This window comes from Diabrotica undecimpunctata, unplaced genomic scaffold (genome assembly GCF_040954645.1).
Source record: "Diabrotica undecimpunctata isolate CICGRU unplaced genomic scaffold, icDiaUnde3 ctg00000626.1, whole genome shotgun sequence".
Lineage (NCBI taxonomy): Eukaryota > Metazoa > Arthropoda > Insecta > Coleoptera > Chrysomelidae > Diabrotica > Diabrotica undecimpunctata.
This window is the reverse complement of record NW_027311923.1, coordinates 293,312-314,158: the sequence shown is the minus strand read 5'-3', so window position 1 is coordinate 314,158 and position 20,847 is coordinate 293,312. Positions and strand designations below refer to the sequence as shown.

At 33.7% G+C, this 20,847-nt stretch overlaps 1 protein-coding gene across 2 annotated transcripts in view; it reads right to left on the bottom strand.

The window, feature by feature from the left end:
* The window catches only part of LOC140431296 (excitatory amino acid transporter-like), an 86,718-nt gene that overhangs the window by 44,241 nt on the left and 21,630 nt on the right, over positions 1 to 20,847 (bottom strand). For both annotated transcript variants that reach the window (XM_072519230.1, XM_072519229.1), the window contains exons 2-3: positions 17,665 to 17,805; positions 1,231 to 1,567 (exon numbers count right to left, since the gene is read on the bottom strand). In XM_072519230.1, coding sequence (XP_072375331.1) covers positions 1,231 to 1,567; positions 17,665 to 17,800 — 473 coding nt within the window. In that variant the 5' untranslated portion in view covers positions 17,801 to 17,805. The remainder of the gene's footprint in view (positions 1 to 1,230; positions 1,568 to 17,664; positions 17,806 to 20,847) is intronic.

Here is a 20,847-nt window from a genome sequence, read left to right as displayed (position 1 = left end):
CAAAAGCAAACAACTTGGCATTTAATTTAGACATATGAACTAGTTGATTAATCGAAACTCTAAATTAACATTGGATAACAAACTGCTTATATACAAGGCGATCCTTAACCCCATTTGGACATATGGTATTCAACTATGGGGCACCGCTAGCAATTCTAATCGTGCAATCCTCCAACGCCTCCAGAAGAAAGTGTTAAGGTCTATAGTAAATGTTACATGGTATGATACATCCTCTTCTATGAAAAAGTCCTGGAAGTGCCTTTATTAAAAGAAGTTGTAACAAGTTACAGTGTCAAATATGGTCAACTAATAAAGGTTCATCCCAATGTACTCGCGAAGCGGATATTCGATGACAATAATGAAGTGCGTAGGCTGAAACGTTTTAAACCAAATGATCTACCAAACAGATTTAATGTTTGAGCAAAACCAACTGTATTTTAAATTCTGCCTTAATTATATGATATGTAGTTGTGATTGTGTTCTATTATTTTATTGCTTTTAACTTACTAACATACTTTTTAATTAAACTATTCATAATAAATTAGTAACATGTACAGTTGCTAAATAAAGAAAAAGAACTATCCATTGGAACATTAACATCATCATGGTTTTAGAAATTAATAACGGCGTTACTGATCATGACACTCGGAAGCCAAGATCTGGCAGGTAAGAAGAAGACAAGGACTCTCAGGTCGTTAATCAGGGAATTCCTTGTCAAAAGAACGTTGATGATAAAATAAGACTGTCCAACACTAGAATAGGAACCTGGAATGTTCAGAGCATGTTTCAGTCTGGTAAAATGCATAATGTTATTCAAGAAATGAACAAAGTGAATATCGATGTACTGGGTATCAGTGAAGTCAGGTGGCCCAACTCAGGTTGTTTTTCAACAGACGAAGCCACAATATATTATTCCGGTAGCGAGAATAACCAACACAGACACGGCGTGGCAGTAATAGTTAATAAAAAATCTAATAGAGCGGTGGAATGCTATTTCCCTATCTCAGCCCTTTACCGCCCTCTATTCAATGATTTCCCAGTTAGTACCTTTTAACCATTCCTCTAAATTTCTTATGAGAGTGCATTGACTTATGTCTTTTATACCAATCGGTAGAAAAAAATATTGCAGTGTGTTCTGTATGTTATAAGCAATACAGTAATTTTGTGACTTGTGACCATTGTACCGCCCTCCATAGAAATGTAATAGATGAATTTAATGAAAAATAATACCTTCCTAGGTCCAGTAAACTATCTAAAACGGAACTCCCTTTCTTATCGTCTATGGCATTTTCTAGAGATATTTTTAATCCTGGATCTCCCGGATGTATAATAATAGCTAAAACTGTCCCCAATAGTGCATTAAGAGCAGAAGAAATGAAAAAAATTAAAAAAGTCCTGATAGCTATTTTTCCATTTAATTTTGCGTTAACACTAGAAGATCCAGTTATTAAACTTGATAATATAAGGGGTAGTATAAGCAGTTTCAGTAGTCGCATGTAGATTTCACCCGGATATGATATTAGTAAGACAGTTGTTTCTGAGACATCTACTTGCCGTAAAATGGAACCTATAAAAAAATTAATTTAATAAGTTAACAAAGAGGTACCAACTGTTATTTTACTTTAATGAATTAACGATAATTAAACATTGTTTCGATCAACTTAATAGTATAACTGTAATACTCCAGTCGTCAGAAACGAAAATGCCACTCAACCTCTAAAAATCACACAAGATAAATTTTGCTGAGAATGTCAATGTTAAGACCGCAAAAATATGTAAAAAAGTTTATCGCTGCTACCCCCAAACATCCCCCTAAACGGAAAAAGTAATTAATTTTCTCACCACAATTTCATTTCACATACATAATTTAAAACAATAACATTGATGGTTGATACTGTTATAATTTTATTTTATTTCAACTTTCACAATTTTAAACAACGTTGGCTTCTGTCTTAAATAGACATATACAGTTACACTGACTGCTCTGTCATAACTTCCGTCATAACCTGCCAAGATTGTCATTTCAATCAGTTGCTTTGACAAAGTCCTCGTAGACATACCGTCTCAGGACTCGCAACTAATGTAGAGTCATATGTCGCCATGTTACCAATCCAACGGTAACTTTAACATCTCAACTGTAAATTAGACATAATGTAAACCAAATTTTATTTAATAATTTTTAAAGGGTTTTTACCCACATATTTAGTGGCTACATCCATGTATTAACTAGTAAGTATTAACCACATTTTACATTAACCTTAGTCAAAACTTAAATTATTTCATGTTCTTTTTAATTAAGTGGTTAAATACTATTTTAGGACACTGATGATTGAATACTTATTCCGAAAACGTTTTGTCAATTCAACATAGCCCAACTGGGTTTTTTATATACCTTTTTATAAAGGATTTTATTCAAAATTTTTTGGAAAAAGTTGATTTACCAAGAATCTGTACGCTGTAGAAAAAATATTTGAAACAAAAAATGTAGCTGAGTTAATGTTGAACAGAACTGTTTATTAGCACTTTTTGTGTAGAATGAACCGTTCTCTCAGAAACAACGCTTGAAGCGACCGCCGATTTTGAATGTCAGTTACGCGCGCGAAATCAATCTTTTTAATTAACTTTGTATCAACTTGACGGTAAAAATTCGATATCATTTAATTAAAGTATCCCATGAAAAAAATGCGTTTTAAAGGCGAAAAGTGCAGATTTAATACGCAATTTTTGAATTTTGCCGCAAATGAAGTGAGTCTCTGTAAAACTGTTAAATAAATAAACGTTGTGCGATCTTTGCTATTTTTTACGATTCTCGTGATATCAATAAAATGTGTCAATTCCATTGACCGGGCACTATAGAATTCCCATTATTAAAGACTAATCTTCAAAACCTATAGCATACAAGGATGTTTTTCGAAACAACATAACTTCAGCTCTACAAACTATACTCAATGCCCTCTTCGTGGATGGATTCCCGTGAAGTAAGATATAAAATGTTCAAAGAAAAGTACTGTAAAAAAACTTTATATAAGTAACAGAACAAAACTATCCAAAATGGAAGACAAACAAAGTTCCAAATTAGCACTGATATTTGCGAATTCAATCGACTATAGGTGGCAGTGCAGCTGTATCAATATGGTGGATATAATTGGGATAACGTTTGTTGTATAATTAATATGGACCATATGGACCATATTAATATGATTAATATGGATAGAAAAGGACCTTTGATTGAAGGACAAGCAGTGCTAGGTGCCAATCACATAATAATATGTGCGGAGTAACCTAAAAAAATGAAGTTCAGGTAAAACTTGAGGCATTATGTTTGCAAACCAGCAATCTGAAAGGATTACCGCAACAAATACGAATTCAAATCCTGTCAACCGATTCGAAAAAGACTTTCAATTGCAAGTGTACCTGTAAAGCTGGAGCCTCTGGGAAATGCAAACACGTTGTTGCTGTTTTGCTCTTTGTTTTTCGGTAAAAATACATATTTATTTTTGTAAGAATTGACAATATATATGTTATTTTTAAATTTTTATTTTTAAATCAAGTTAGCATGCAGCAGATAAACTCCAATGATATTGATGATTTGAATAACCTTATTACCGAAACAGTGAATAAAAGCCTTCTGCAACTGAAAAAACCAAAAACAACATACAATGAATTAGACAAAGAAATATTACAACAAATAAAAAGAAGGAAGATCTTAAATAAATCTAACAAAAAGGGAACCGACGAATATAGAGAACTTAATAGGCAGATTAGAAAAGGAATCAGACAACAAAAAGAAAAGAAAACGAAAAATTAATAAGAGCAACTATTGAAAAAAATAAGAGTATGAAATGCCTCAGACCGACACTAGGACGACGTCAGATGATATCATTAATGGGAAAAGACGAAAATGAAATCACAACTAGAGAAAACATACTGACACGAATAGAAGAATTTTACACAGAACTTTACAGAACACATCAACAAGATGATGAGATGAGACCAGCACGGAAATTAATAAAAAATGTTGGATCAGAAATAATGGCAAAAGTAAGAATTTCAGAGGTAACTACAGCATTGGAAAATATGAAGAGAAATAAAGCTGCAGGAGAAGATAATATTACCACAGATATGATATTAGAAGGAGGTAAGAAAATAATTGCAATTGTAACTAAGCTTGTGGACAGTTGTTTACATCAGGGCAAAGTCTCTAAGAGCTGGAACAACTCTAAAGTAATCTTATTACACAAGAAAGGTGATAGTCGAAAATTGGAAAACTACAGACCCATCAGCCTACTGTCACACCTGTTTAAAATACTCACCAAAGTCATAACTACTCGACTAACAAGGAAATTAGACGAATACCAACCATATGAACAGGCAGGTTTTAGAAAAGGCTATTCAACTTCCGATCAGAAAAGAAAACAAAAAAAAAGGAAAACAAAACTCCGGGTCTATAAAACAATAATCAGGCCCATAGTAAGTTATGGTTGCGAAACATGGGTGGTGACACAGAAATCTGCCAATGCATTAGATGTGTTTGAAAGAAAAATATTACGTAGGATCCTGGGCCCAATAAGTGAAAACAACAACTGGCGAATTAGGTACAATAGAGAAATATACGAGCAATATAGCGAACCAACTCTAGCACAACATACTAAACTGCAGAGATTACGATGGGCAGGGCACGTGGTCCGCATGCATGAGAATAGAATCCCCAGAAAATTATTAAATGCAAGAATGCAGGGAAAAAGACCTGTTGGAAGACCTAAAAAGAGATGGGAAGATGAAGTCGATGAGGATGCCAGGAACTGCCTGGGAATGCGTTCATGGAAAAGAACAGCGGTAAATAGAGATGGTTGGAGAAGCCTGTTGAAGGAGGCCAAGGCCCGATTTGGGCTGTAGCGCCATTGGATGGATGGATTCAACTTCCGATCACCTGTTAACCACAAAAATATTAATAGAAAAATGTAACGAATACAAGTTTCCAGTTTTCCTAGCATTTGTAGACTACGAAAAAGCTTTCGATACCATAGAACACACGGCCGTAATAAACGCAATGCAAAATTGTAGAATAGACAGCAGATATATTAACTTAATAAAAGAAACTATGAACCAAGCTACAGCTACATACTACCTAAATGAAAATGAACACACGAACCCTGTACCATTAAACAGGGGAGTCAAACAGGGAGATACTTTATCACCCAAACTGTTCACCTTAGTTTTGGAGGACGTTTTTAAAAACCTAAATTGGAAATATAAGGGAATAAACATCAATGGCCGCTACCTCAGTAATCTACGATTTGCAGATGACATAATCCTGATAGCTACTGACCTACAAGAAATGCAAACCATGCTGTTAGAACTACATACCGAATCTTCTAAAATAGGACTGAAAATTAATTTAAACAAAACAAAAGTCATGCACTCCGAAGACACCGTGACAATAATAAACGATAAAGTTATAGAAAAAGTTGAAGAATATATATACTTAGGACAAAAAATAATACTAAATAGGGAAATTCAAACTGAAGAATTAAAAAGAAGAAGAAAGTTAGCTTGGACAGCATTCGGTAAATTGAACTATATACTCAGAAATCAACAAATTCAATTACATCTTAGATCTAAAGTTTTTGATGCATGCATTATTCTGATATTAACTTATGCGGCACAAACATGGACAATCACAAAAAAGAATATGAATATACTTAGAGTCACCAAACACGCGATGGAAAGAGCAATGCTAGGTATATCACTTAAGGACAAGAAAACAAACACATGGATAAGACAGAAAACCAAAGTCACCGATGTGGTGCAAAAATCAATAAATTTGAAATGGGAATACGCTGGACATGTAGCTAGGAGCGATCTAAACAAATTGCACAGATCAATTTTAACCTGGAGACCATACCAACATAAAAGACCCAGAGGCAGACCTCCTATGAGATGGACAGATGATCTGAAAAGGACTGCCGGGAAAAATTGGCTACAAGTAGCGTACAATAAAAAACAATGGAAAGGAAGACTTGAAGAGGCTTATGTTCAGATGTGGACGTGAATGGCTAGACGAAGAAGAAGAAGAAGAAGATGTTATTTTGGTTGTAGATGGTCCATTTAGAACTTGGAAGACCTAAGTAGTACAGATACGACGCAACAATGGGGAAAATTGAAAAAAGAGAACACTGTTTATGAAAAAGCAACCCCTATAAATGGTTTCTGTCACATGGGGAAAACTAATTCTCAAGCAGCAGTTGAAAGTCGTCTTGATAGTAATGCTGAGATCAGTGTTTTAGACATTCTACTTTCTGATGCAGAAGGATCAGAACTGCAATTCAGTTTGTCAAAAAGTGAAAACCTTAATTTAGTAGAAGCAGAACTGTCACAAAGTAATTTATTACAATTAGCTATGTACCATGACATTTTTAGTAACAATAAGTTGTTACCTTTGTTTGACAATATTATAAGTTTTACAATGGAACTAAGTGATGACTTGATAAACTTTTATAACAAAGAAATATTTGTGTTGCTCATGAAAATGGCATAAATTTATATAGGGCAACTATTTCTCAGTCTGGTGAAGTGTGGCGGAATGCTCGAAGAATGAGGATTACTGGGACTACTTGCTACAGTGTTTACACTTATTATAAAAATAAAAATCCAAACTGGGTTTTTGAAACTAAAGTCACTATTTGACACTCACTTCAAGGGCAACATTGCAACTCGTCATGGGAAAATATTTGAAGGAGAAGCTTTAAACGCCTATCAACAACAATCGGGCAACAAAGTTGAACGTATTGGCATTATTGTACCATCAAGTGCTTCATGCTTGGGTGTAAGTATTGATGGAATAGTAGACAAAAAATGGTGTGTAGAAGTGAAGTGTCATTTAGCAGGCAGAACCAGAACTTGCTGTGATGTGATAGAAGACTTAAAATATCTGAATATGCACGAGAGAAAATTAACTTTAAAGACCAATCATCAATATTATGGCCAAGTACAATTGCAGATGTTATTAAGTGGATTAGACTTCTGTCACTTTGTCATATATTGCTCATATAATAAATCCAGTATTATAATTGTAATACCATTTGACACCCACTTCACAGGAGAGATGTTGTCAGTAATTAAAAATGCATATTTTTATAAAATTTTACCTGTTTTGTGTAATATGTATAATTAGGATAAATTTTAGTTTTAATATATGATTTTTTTAGCTTTTTATTAGAGTAAAAAGAATACAATGTTTAACAATTAAAAATGTAAAAAATAATGTTTAAACAGCCTAAATTGTATATTTATCAAAATTAAGAACTGGTGTGGAAAGATTTACAATTCCTGCAATAATGTTTACAAATTGAGTACATATATGGAACCATATATAAATTAATTCGTCCTTTAAGGACTTTAAAAATTTTCATTCGTTGAATTATTGTCCTTTCGACATGAACACGAGCTGCAGCTATTTCAGCAGTTGATAGTGCATCTTGGGCTGAGAATTGCTTTGTTTTGCCTAGAAATGGTGGACGTATCAGTTTTATATTATTTTCCAAGCATTCATTTTCAATTAAAAAATCGTTTGTCGACCATTATTGCATGTACATTAGAGATTAACTTATCAATTATATTTGATTGCACAAAAATTTCCTTGTCTGAAGTTCTACCTCCATATACTTGGCTTACAAATGTGATCAAACCTGAAGGTGCAATACCAATAAGTACTTTCACTGTCTGATCACCTTTATAATAAAAATAGGACATTATGCGGCACTTTAAACACCTATTTTTTCCCACAGGAATTTCTGTGCAATCAAGTATTATTCGGGTATTAGGACGTTGGACAAGTTGGCATTCGTTTCAAAACTGTTTCTTGTGCCAGCTGTGGTACAGCAGGTTGTAATACTTTATGTAGTACTTCAACTGTCACATGAAAGTAATTTTTAAAAGTATTTGCTGATACCCCAAATAATACAGATAAACATCTAAATGAAAGGTCAATTTTTAACTTTACAAACACTAGTATTATACGCTGACGTAATGATAAGTGCAAAAGTTTGGCATCTTTCTTTTCTAGTATACTGGCAGCTAAACATATTTTATTAAGTAGAATAATTGACTGGATCCCTGTGAATGCATTCACATCTCTATTTGTTTTCAGCATATCCTCCAATGTGGATTTTCTACGTTCATTTATTATTGATTCTGTAACTTGTACACCTTTATCAGTCAAATAAGTCTTAAAACCAGGATCATTTTCTGCAGCTGTAAAAATTTCCTTCATTAAATTTATCCCTTCATCTTGTGCAGGTGATGTAGATATTGCATCTTTTATACATGTGGTTGAGCAGCCATTTTCATGTACAAGGGCTTGTCCTCGAGCTACTCTTGCAGCTCTAGCCTGCTTCTGAGGTGAAGATATTGTTCTATCAAACCTCCTTGTAGAAAGGTTCTGGGATGGAATATTACCTTTTTTTTTAATCTTTTGTGACTAGTTACACCTGAAAATAAAAACACTATTAAGCGTGTAACACACGTATGACACACTTAAGAAGTGTAACAAAATCAAAATATGTAACTCATATGTTAAGTCTTTTATTAAAATACCATGCAGGATTGGATATACTATTGCCAATTATTTAAATAGTTACTTACTTGGTAGAAAATAGTCATTCTCTGCAAAATGTAAACTGCATACATTCATGTATTTCGATATTTTCTTTCCAATGCGAGGTACACGACCCCATTCCTTCTTCTCCATTTCATTTCGGGGAAAATAATGCAAGGAGATATCCTTCGTTGCTCTCGCAGAACACTGAGGAACTGAACACATTTTGTTACTATTACTAGGCTTTTTGTTTTTGGTCTCCCTAATTATAAGCAATATAAATAGATCTATCGTTCAAATGAATACAAATACAAACGACAAGCATTCAACTGACGTTGATACATACGTTAACAGATGATTTGTTTACATTTTTATCCCAATTCCTCTAGTTCCAAAAAAACGGCAGCACAGTCGCTTGAGTTCGCGAATTATCAAATAATAGAAATTACTTACTATGATTTATATTTAACTTTAGGTAACATTATTAAGTAGGCTTGTTTCAAGCTGGGTGTTTTGTGGGTTAAACCCATCGAGCAAAAAGACAAAAGAGGGAATCAAATCGTTATGAAAAGGCGACCAAAAAAGTGGCCTCTGATGGCGGACATATCCGGAAATGCGAATGCGCCAAATTTAAATTTTCCGACACTTATTAACAGTAGCTATAAAATAGTTTTCAGAATGTGTCTTAGACGAGAAAATTTTAATTAAATATTAACGATAACAGTCTAAAATGTGAAACAATTGTTAAAAAACTTCAATATAAATAAGATTTCATGTGACAGTTGGGACAAATAATAACATAACCCAACTAAATTTGATTTCTTAAACAAGGAAAGACTCTCTTTCCTTGTTTAATTTGGCCTCTCAAGATGGCACTTCCTGTCTAACAATATTTTTGCCCCCACTACCTTTACATTCCCTCTTTTGTCTTTTTGCTCGATGGTTAAACCCCCCCCCCCAGGATCCTATTCCGACACTGTTACTCACACAGTTTAAGGACTCAAAATGGAGGTAGCATCATAAAAAAAAATTTGGTGACCAACCAAACCCCCCCCCCCCCCTAGAGCAAATTCTAGGTGCGCTACTGAGTGGAATCGTATGAATACGAGTATACCCGAAAAGCAAGAGCATTCAATGCAGCTCGAACTAACAAAGCGTTAATTTCAAAAAAGCATACCTGGCTGTTGCCAAAGTTGGTGTAAGTTGACATCAATGAAGTGAACACGGTTTTATTAACACCGCTATCATTAATGTGGATCTCCACTTTGCATTAACCAGTGAGGACATAACTAGTGCTTGCATACAGCACTATTGATTATATGTTTATTAATATTAAGTTAATTATTTATTGAATATATTCAATAATTTATTTCATTATTTATTTAAAGAATCAACAAGGTATGTAATTTATAAAAAGATTATTGATTAGCTGATAAGAAACTGTATGAAAAATTAAAATACAAATCAGTTCTGCAAGATTAAGAAATAATAGATTTGACTCAAGTTACTAACGCCCGTTCTCTTATTGAGAACATTCGGATGTTTAAGTATGTAATACATTTCCAAAAACTGTCTTTTAGTGAAACTGAACTGAAACTAAACTCTTCCTTAGTTTATAGAGCTTTCCTGTATCTGATATCATTTAGTTTTTAATACAAATAAAAATAAAACGTACCGGGGCCTGATGATGGGGCAAATATTGTAAGCATTAAAACCGGTAGCCCAAAATTTACCAACCTTATTAAATAAAAACTATTTAAGATTGTTATTATTGGCTCACTTGCCATAGACTACATAGTATTATGGACTCACATTGGCAACCTGTTCTTCATTATAAAACAATCTCTAATTCCTCGTAAAAAGTCTTCCAGAACACCTCGAATATATGGCCTACCAAAAATTCACAAAACGATATTCCTCTTATTCCTATATTCCGATATTCCTATTATTTCTTTCATTTGCAATACAAATTGCAAATGAAAGAAATAATAAGAGAAAATGAAAATCTAAAGAAAGAAATGACAGCGATGAAACAAAAAATAGATAAAATAGAAATAGCATTGGAAGCATGTCAGAAAGAAAAGAAGAAAAATAACCTAATTATGAGAGGCTTACCAATAGACACAATAGAAGCAGAGCAACTGGAGAACTTCATAGAAACAAAAATGGGAGTAAAATCAGAAATAAATAGGGTACAAAAGATAAATGAAACAATGTGCGTTATCGAATGTAAAAAATTCGAAGATAAAATGAAAATACTGAAAGCCAAGGGTAAACTAATAAACTATAAGCAACATAAAGTATATATAGAATGTGACCTAACATTAAAAGAGATAGAGATACAAGGAAATCTTAGGAAGATAGCAGCAGATGAAAAGACTAATGGAAAAAGGACAAAAATTGGATATGGTTTCATAATTATTGAAGGCATTAAGTGGAAATGGAATCAAAAAACAAGCCAGATAGAAAAAATAACATACAATACAGAACCAACTAGTTCAAAAAACTAGCTGAAGAAAACACAATAACGGACCGAGAAACAAAACAGGCACAGAACAGGGACATGAGCAGATCTAAAGATAATAACACAAACGGGAGTAAAAACAAATTGAAGTACAACTTAAACACAGAAAAGAACAAAACAATTTGGAAAATGGCATCATGGAATGTGAGAGGTATAAATGGGAAGGAAATAGAACTGGGGGAAGAAATTAGAGATAAGAACATTGAAATAGTAGCTATAACAGAGACAAAGAAAAAAGGAAAAGGATCAATAATATTAGAAAACGGAATGTTACTAATATACAGTGGAGTGGAAGAAACGAAGAGAGCTCAGGCAGGAGTAGCGTGCATGATAAAGAAGGAGAGTATCAACAAAATAAAAAATTGGATATATTACAACGAACGTATACTAAGAGTAGACATAGATATGGATACAGAGGAAACCAATACAAACCTAATCATATGTTATGGACCAGATGAAGACGCAACAAAAAACGAAAAGAATGAATTCTGGGACAAATTACAAGAAGTGATAAATGATTGTACAGAGAAAATTGTGATTATAGGAGACATGAACAGTAGAGTGGGGAAAGAAACAGAAAAATGGAACAATGTCATCGGACCTTATGGGGAGGACAAACTAAACAAAAATGGAAAATTACTACTCGAATTCTGTCTAGACAATAACCTGGTGATTATGAACACACACTTCCAACATAAAAGGATACACAATATCACAAGAGAAGTCAAATCAAGAGACGAACAATCAATTATAGACTATACTATAGTGCAAAAAACAGAGAAGAACTGGATAAGAGACGTAAGGGTAAAAAGAAGTTATGAAATTGGTAGTGACCACTATCTACTAGAAACCACATTCAAAAGCAAAAGAAAAGAAATAAAAAGAAATGAGAACATAAACAGAAAACACAAAGAAATAATAAAAATTTATAAACTAAGGGAAGAAACAACGAGAATTAGATACTCAGAAGGACTAGAGAAAGAGATGGATAATGAACATGAAATAACAGAAACAATAGAAGAAGAATGGGGAAAATTTCAAAATGCGATGATAAAAACAGCTAAATCAATATGTGGAACCACAAGACATAACAACCGAGGAAAGCGAACATCTTGGTGGAACGATGAAGTGAAAAGAGAAATAAAAGAAAAAAAGAAATTATGAAAAGAATACATCCAAGACAAAACGCAACAAAAATATGAAAATTATAAGAGACAAAGAACAAAAGTTAAAGAGATAGTTAAGAAAGAGAAAAAGAAAAGTTGGGAAAAATTCGGGGAAAAAATGGAAGAAAACAGCACAGAACACTGAAAAACCTAAGAAGCAACAAAGAAACGAAACTGAAACAAATAATGAACAAGGAAGGAACAATAATAAACGACGATAAGACAATAATGGAAAGATGGAGGGAACATTTTCAGCTGATACTGAATGGAAATCAAGCGAATACAATGGAGAAGGAAAGCCACAACAGGAGAGTATCCATGAGAAACACGGAAAATACAGAAACTATAGAAAAAGAAGAACTGGAAGAAGCAATAAGAAAGATAAAGATTGGAAAAGCACCAGGAAGCGATGAAGTAGCACCAGAAATGATGAAATATATAGGAGTAAAAGCAAAAGAAAAATTGTTATACATATATAACCTAATATGGAAGAGAAAAGTAATACCCAGAGAATGGACAAATGCAGTAATTATACCTATATACAAGAAAGGAAACACAAGAGACTGTAGGGACTATAGAGGTATATCACTACTATGTGTAGCAGCAAAAGTATACGAAACCATAATAGAAAGGAAAATTAGAAAAGAAATAGAACATAAATTAGAGGATGTACAAAGTGGATTCAGGAAAGGACACAACACACAAGACCATATATTCACCATGCAACAAGTAATAGAAAAAGCCTTAAAGAAAAATAAAGAAATACATCTGAGCTTTATAGACATGGAAAAAGCATTCGACTCAGTCAAAAGAAAAGATATATGGGAAAGCCTAAAGAAGAAACAAGTAAGTGAAGAGCTGATAGAAGCAACAAAGAGTATATACATGAGAACAACAAATACAGTAAGAATGTTGAATATACAGTCAGAACCATTTGAAACAACCCAAGGAGTTAGACAAGGGGGAAGTCTCAGCCCAGTACTATTCATAAATGTAATAGATGAGATAGTGAAAGAATGTAAGAAAACATTCAAGAAATACTGCATCGGTTGGAACAGAATGCAAATGATAAATGCTGAGATGTGTATATTTGCAGACGACATAGTATTAATTGCGGAAACTGCAGAAAAACTGAAATACAACTTAGAGAAATGGAACCTAGAAGCAAGCAAATACAACTTAAACGTAAACAAAGAGAAGACTCAAATAATGAAAATATCAAGGAAACAAGGGATGGAAGATCAAATAGAAGTAATGATAGACCAACAAAAAATAATACAGACAAATTCATACAAATACTTAGGTACAGTAATCAACAACAAAGGAGACATCGAGGATGATCTTAACAACAGAATGAAAAACACAGGAAAACTATTCCAAGCACTAAATAGAGGATTCCTTAATAACAAAGAAATATCAACAAAGACCAAGATGACAATATACAAAACAATATATAGACCTACAGTGACATATGGAGCAGAAAATTGGATATTAAACAAAAGACATCAGAGCAGAATTCAGGCAGCAGAGATGAAATACCTCAGAAGAACGATAGGAGTAAAAAGAACTGATAGAATCAGAAATGAAGAAATAAGAGAAATACTCAAAATCAAACCGATACTCGAGTCAATCAAAGAGAAAAAATTGGCATGGTTCAGACATCTAATCCGGATGGACAATAATAGACAAGTTAAAAGAGTGTGGGACGCCAAACCAATAGGGAAGAACAGAAGAGGAAGACCCATTAAAGAATGGAACAGTGACATCTCGCAGATACTACAGAGTAAGGGTAAGACTTGGCAGGAAGCAACACAGATGGCATCCAATAGGAAGGAATGGAGAAAGTTCGTTAAGAGCTAGGACACCTCAGAAGACCGTCAAATAGTGTAATGTAATGAATTGTATTTTAAACGGCCCAACACCGAAAGGTACAAATGGGTCTACTGATTAAGTAAGTAAGTAAGTACTTACTATGATTTATATTTAACTTTAGGTAACATTATTAAGTAGGCTTGTTTCAAGCTGGGTGTTTTGTGGGTTAAACCCCCCCCCCCAGGATCCTATTCCGACACTGTTACTCACACAGTTTAAGGACTCAAAATGGAGGTAGCATCATAAAAAAAAATTTGGTGACCAACCAAACCCCCCCCCCCCCTAGAGCAAATTCTAGGTGCGGATATTTTCTTTCCAATGCGAGGTACACGACCCCATTCCTTCTTCTCCATTTCATTTCGGGGAAAATAATGCAAGGAGATATCCTTCGTTGCTCTCGCAGAACACTGAGGAACTGAACACATTTTGTTACTATTACTAGGCTTTTTGTTTTTGGTCTCCCTAATTATAAGCAATATAAATAGATCTATCGTTCAAATGAATACAAATACAAACGACAAGCATTCAACTGACGTTGATACATACGTTAACAGATGATTTGTTTACATTTTTATCCCAATTCCTCTAGTTCCAAAAAAACGGCAGCACAGTCGCTTGAGTTCGCGAATTATCAAATAATAGAAATTACTTACTATGATTTATATTTAACTTTAGGTAACATTATTAAGTAGGCTTGTTTCAAGCTGGGTGTTTTGTGGGTTAAACCCCCCCCCCCCCCAGGATCCTATTCCGACACTGTTACTCACACAGTTTAAGGACTCAAAATGGAGGTAGCATCATAAAAAAAAATTTGGTGACCAACCAAACCCCCCCCCCCCCCCTAGAGCAAATTCTAGGTGCGCTACTGAGTGGAATCGTATGAATACGAGTATACCCGAAAAGCAAGAGCATTCAATGCAGCTCGAACTAACAAAGCGTTAATTTCAAAAAAGCATACCTGGCTGTTGCCAAAGTTGGTGTAAGTTGACATCAATGAAGTGAACACGGTTTTATTAACACCGCTATCATTAATGTGGATCTCCACTTTGCATTAACCAGTGAGGACATAACTAGTGCTTGCATACAGCACTATTGATTATATGTTTATTAATATTAAGTTAATTATTTATTGAATATATTCAATAATTTATTTCATTATTTATTTAAAGAATCAACAAGGTATGTAATTTATAAAAAGATTATTGATTAGCTGATAAGAAACTGTATGAAAAATTAAAATACAAATCAGTTCTGCAAGATTAAGAAATAATAGATTTGACTCAAGTTACTAACGCCCGTTCTCTTATTGAGAACATTCGGATGTTTAAGTATGTAATACATTTCCAAAAACTGTCTTTTAGTGAAACTGAACTGAAACTAAACTCTTCCTTAGTTTATAGAGCTTTCCTGTATCTGATATCATTTAGTTTTTAATACAAATAAAAATAAAACGTACCGGGGCCTGATGATGGGGCAAATATTGTAAGCATTAAAACCGGTAGCCCAAAATTTACCAACCTTATTAAATAAAAACTATTTAAGATTGTTATTATTGGCTCACTTGCCATAGACTACATAGTATTATGGACTCACATTGGCAACCTGTTCTTCATTATAAAACAATCTCTAATTCCTCGTAAAAAGTCTTCCAGAACACCTCGAATATATGGCCTACCAAAAATTCACAAAACGATATTAATCTACGTCCTATTGTCATTGCATAAAACTGCCCCACACAACCATTGGCCAAGTACTTCATTCTTCGTTAAAAATTCTTTTCATTTCATCTAACTTCCTAAACAATACCCTATCTCACCGTCAGACATTCTAGTAAGTTTCGATATCGGTTAACTCTTTACAAACATTCCTATAGACGAAACTCTAAACATTCTGAAAACTAAATACGGTATCCAGCACTTATATCTCATTAACCATTGTATGTCCAACACTCACTTTATCTCCCAAAATCAATTCTACAGACAAATAAATGGTGCCACAATGGGCTCCTCACTATCTCCAGTAATTGCCAATATCTTTATGAAAGACTTGTAGACCCGACCACTATCCTAATCAATGCTCAAACTACGATATGTTGACATATTGGCTACGATATGTTGATGATACATTTGTCATTGGAGGGATGCTTTGGTGTTTTTTCAAACCAACCTGAATGGTATACATCCTAGTATCCAGTTCTCGATGGGGATGGAAACTGATTCCTCCCTACCCCACGTAATCATAAAGAAAAACCTATGCCAAGGTTTTCCTCATTCTGTTCATCGAAAAACCACCCATTCCAATCGTTACTTGCATGCCAACTCTCATCATCTCCCTTCACAAATTAATTCAGTCATTAATATGCTTGACTCTACATCAATACGCCTTTGCGAGGATGAAAGGAGACCCGCTGCGTTTTCTAGTTTAAAACAAGCCCTCATCCAAAACGGTTACTGTGAAAATCGCATCAAAAGGAGCATGCACAGACATCGATCTTCTACTCAATCTCAACTCAAAGACTCAGACCCTCATTATACGAAAGCTTTTCTTCCTTACATCACAGGTCAATTAAAGACGACATTCCAAATGAACAACACGGAGTTTATGAAATTCCTTGTGCAGATTGCCCTCCGATATATAGGCCAAACAAATCGTAGAATAAAAAATAAGATTTATGAAAATTCCATTTCTGTTCGCAATTCCGACTCAATTTCAGCTGTAGGTTAATACCATCTTCATACAGGTCACAAAATTGATTTTTAAAACTGCAGAACACCCATTCTCTTCTATAAACCAAGAATTATCCGAGAAGCCATACAAATTGAAAAAAGGTCAAATTGTCTCAATAAAAGAGATGGCGGCATACGATTACCTTCGACTTGGAAACCTATGATAAAGAAAATATGGTCCGCTAAACCCGTCAATCAAAATCCTAATGTCAGAAATGTTCGCGCCAACCCACGCGCCAATCACTGCGCCAATTCATACGCTGATCCCCACGCCCACCTCCACCCAAACCACGTCATCGTCGACGGTATAAATGAACCGTCCTTTATTCCCAGCATCAGTAATGCATTGATTAGTGATCAGTGTGGTAGTGTGTTGGGTCTCGGGACACTAAGACCTCGGAAGAAGACATCGAAGAGGATGTCGAAAACTCGGCGCAATAATAATCGACGCGGTTCAACCCGGAACACTGTTGAATTTAATATATGTATATATATATATATATATATATACATATATATATATATATATACATATATATATATATATATATATATATATATATATATATATACATATATATATATATATATATATATATATATATATATATATATATGTATACAGTGAAAACAAAAAAACAAAATTAAACGAGAATAATATCATGGTATATTTAGAAGGTATAGACTATAGAGAATATAATAAGTATATACAGAATTGTCAAAAAAATTCTGATGTAGTAATTTAAATATAATTAACTTATCTTAAAAAGCTCTACTTACCTATTATAGCTCCCAAAATCACACCAATAAGAGTTAAAAACAACAATGAATTATGTTTAAGCCATTTAGCTAGAGTTACTTTGTCGTTCAAAATTGGCTCCCTCCTATGTTCAGTCATCCTTATCGGCAAAGACATCCAAACTGAAAACAGAAGCGTTTTAATTATAGACTCCAAGTTTTTTTTAAGTGGATAATAATAGCCTAATTGCTTTGTTTGTACATGTGCACGCTTAAAAAAAATTGCGTCATTTTTTATATAGCAATTTAGTGCTCCCTGTAAAGGAACGAATTATTTTACATACAAGGAAAAATATAAAAAAAAGGTTACAGTAATATTTATCGCCATGAGACAATACCTTCATTTAAAGCAACTACTTGAAACAAATACGCAAATACATATATGTATTACCTTTTTTATTTAAACAAAAATAACCCTGCATCAACTACCGAGAGTTATTAGCAGGGAGTGCAATACAAATTACAATTGTTCAATTCTTTAAGTATAAAATTTAAATAACTCTGCCTAAATAATAAAAGAAAAAAGTTGACTAATCCTTGGAAAAAATCACTACAACGAAACCCGCAAACAAGCCTCGGAATTATAGCCAGACATAAAGGCAACGATATTGGCAACGGAAAATGGATTTCTCTATTGGCACTTGGAACATTAGAACTTAGAATAGACCGGGAGCGTTAAGCGCCTTGCTCGGTGAATAAAAAATATACAAGACTGATTTGGCAGCAATTCAGGAAACAAGGTAGCATTTATGGTCAATAATAAACTAAAACACCTCATAATAAATTTTTAAGCAGTTATTGAACGAATTTGTACTATACGAATAAAGACTCAGTTTAACTTATCCATAATAAACGTTCACTGCACAACGAATGAACAATATTAGTACATCAAAGTAGCTTTTTTCTGAATTGGAGCAGAACCGAATATCTGTGCATTGGAGCAGAACAAAAAGATCTCATATTAGACGATAACACTACGATAAAGCACTGCTGTGACTACAAATACCTAGGTATCACTATTTCACAAGATGGAACATTAGACAAAGCCATAAGAGAGAGAAATACGTCAGGAAGAAAAGCCATCACAATGTTAAACACCATTTTAACTCCAATCCATCAGCAAAGAAAATAAAAAGAGGATATATGAGACTATAGTAAAAAGTATCACTTTATACAGCTGTGAGGTATGGCCACTGAAAGAAAGAACACTGTCAACGCTAAAAGCGACGGAAATGGATTTTTGGAGAAGAGCCGCAGGAAGATCTAGAAGAGAAAGGATTACCAACGAACGCATTAGAGAAATAATGGGAATCAAACGAACAATCACAGATGACCTTACAACAAAACAACTTATCTGGTTCGGACACATACAAAGAATGGACGAACAACGAATGCCAAAAGAAATACTAAAGTGGCAACCAGAAGAAAAGAGAAAACGAGGTAATCCAAGAAAAAGTTGGAGCGAAGGAATAAATAAAGAACTGAGAGAGAGGGCCATAGAAGAAGATCTATGGAACAATCGGTCTAAATGGCGATTGGAAGTCGGAAAACGGCGGAGAACGTTATAAACCGACAAGTAGTAGTAGTAGTAGTAGTAGTAGTAGCTTTTTTTATTATCGGACAATAATTCTGATCAGTCACGTTTTAAAGATCTCCCTGCGAGTAATCTGTCATTTGTAAATTCCTTGGTATATATTGAAATTCTCTCGTATATGTATTAAAACACCAAATATAATTTTAGTGTATTTCATTTTCTATCGAACGTATTAAAACACCGAATTCTTTCAGTTCCCTTTTGCGTCGCCGAGTTGACATAAACACATTTTTAGAGTTTGTTTATATTTCGCTGACGCATATTCTTTGATCAGAGCCGCTTTAGGCTATTTTGCGTTTCCGTTCCCGTTAAGTGTTTTGTTTATACCAAGTTAAGCGAATGATTTTTAAGTCACTCTCGATAAGGTCGCTGTTAGGGGCAGTTGGCAAATTTTACGTCAAATTTGTAATGTTTCCTCGTTTTTTTTCATCTCATGGAAAATGTGTAGCAGTGTAAAGTTCATGTGTGGTTACAGTGAGGTTTGAAAAGATGGCCGATTGAAGCAGACGTATTTAATTTAGTCGGTCAAGAAGCCGGCAAATTTGTTGGAAATAGTGAATTATACTGTATGTAAAGTGTCAGTTTTGGAAGAGTAGTCAATATTTCTATATTTTTCTAGTATCTAAGAAATTTGTGTCGTATACAACAAATTTGGAAAATAACAACATGTTCCATTGTTGAGATTTAAGAAGCCAAGTCCAAAGTTTGCGTTTAGTGCCACTTCAACCTCATTTTTGTTTGTCCTTGGTCGTCGTTCCAGACTATAAATGCAGTTTTTTTGTTCGTGCGTCAGAGATTCCCAGTCCAGTTCTCCCAGAAATTTTAAAGTCCAGTGAAGTCCAGTTTACAACTCAAGTGCATTTTAGTGAAACTCAGGTAGCTTTTTTGTTTCAATTTTTAAAATGAAGATAGACAATTTTTAATAATAATTTGCTTTCATAACAATTTAAATTGTAATAATTAATATTGTTAATTTTAGGGTGTGGCCATTGCTGTCATTTTATTTGTTCTCTGTTTTAAAATTTAATGTTAACATATGACAGCTAGCTTTATTATTTTTTTGACATTAGTTTCGTTTTTGTTTTTAAAGAAGGTTAACCTCTATACATGGTTTCACTTAAAAAGATATTTCTTTATTTGTAATAATTTATTTCTACCACAGATCATAGCCCAGTAACGTTTGCAAGTATTGTAGTATTGTAGTATCTCCAACTTTTAAGAGTTTGTAAACGGATAGGACATATTTAGTAAGTTTTTCTTCTTTGTTATTTTTGTATAAATCTTTGTAACTATTAGTATAGTATTTTTGTGCCATATATATTTGTAACTGTTTGTGGTGAGACAACAATAGGTGATTAATTGTTTTCTCCTAATTAACTCTCTAACCCCTTTTTTGAGTTTCATTTAAAAAGATATATTTTGTATTTCTAATAATTATTTCAATAGTTACAACTAGTTGTTGTAATCGTCATAATTTGGCACCTCGAAGCGGCGTCCTTATTTTAAAAAGCTAGAGATCCTTTCTGTTGTTTTGTTTGTTCATTTGTTCCAGGAGATTGATGTAAGTACCT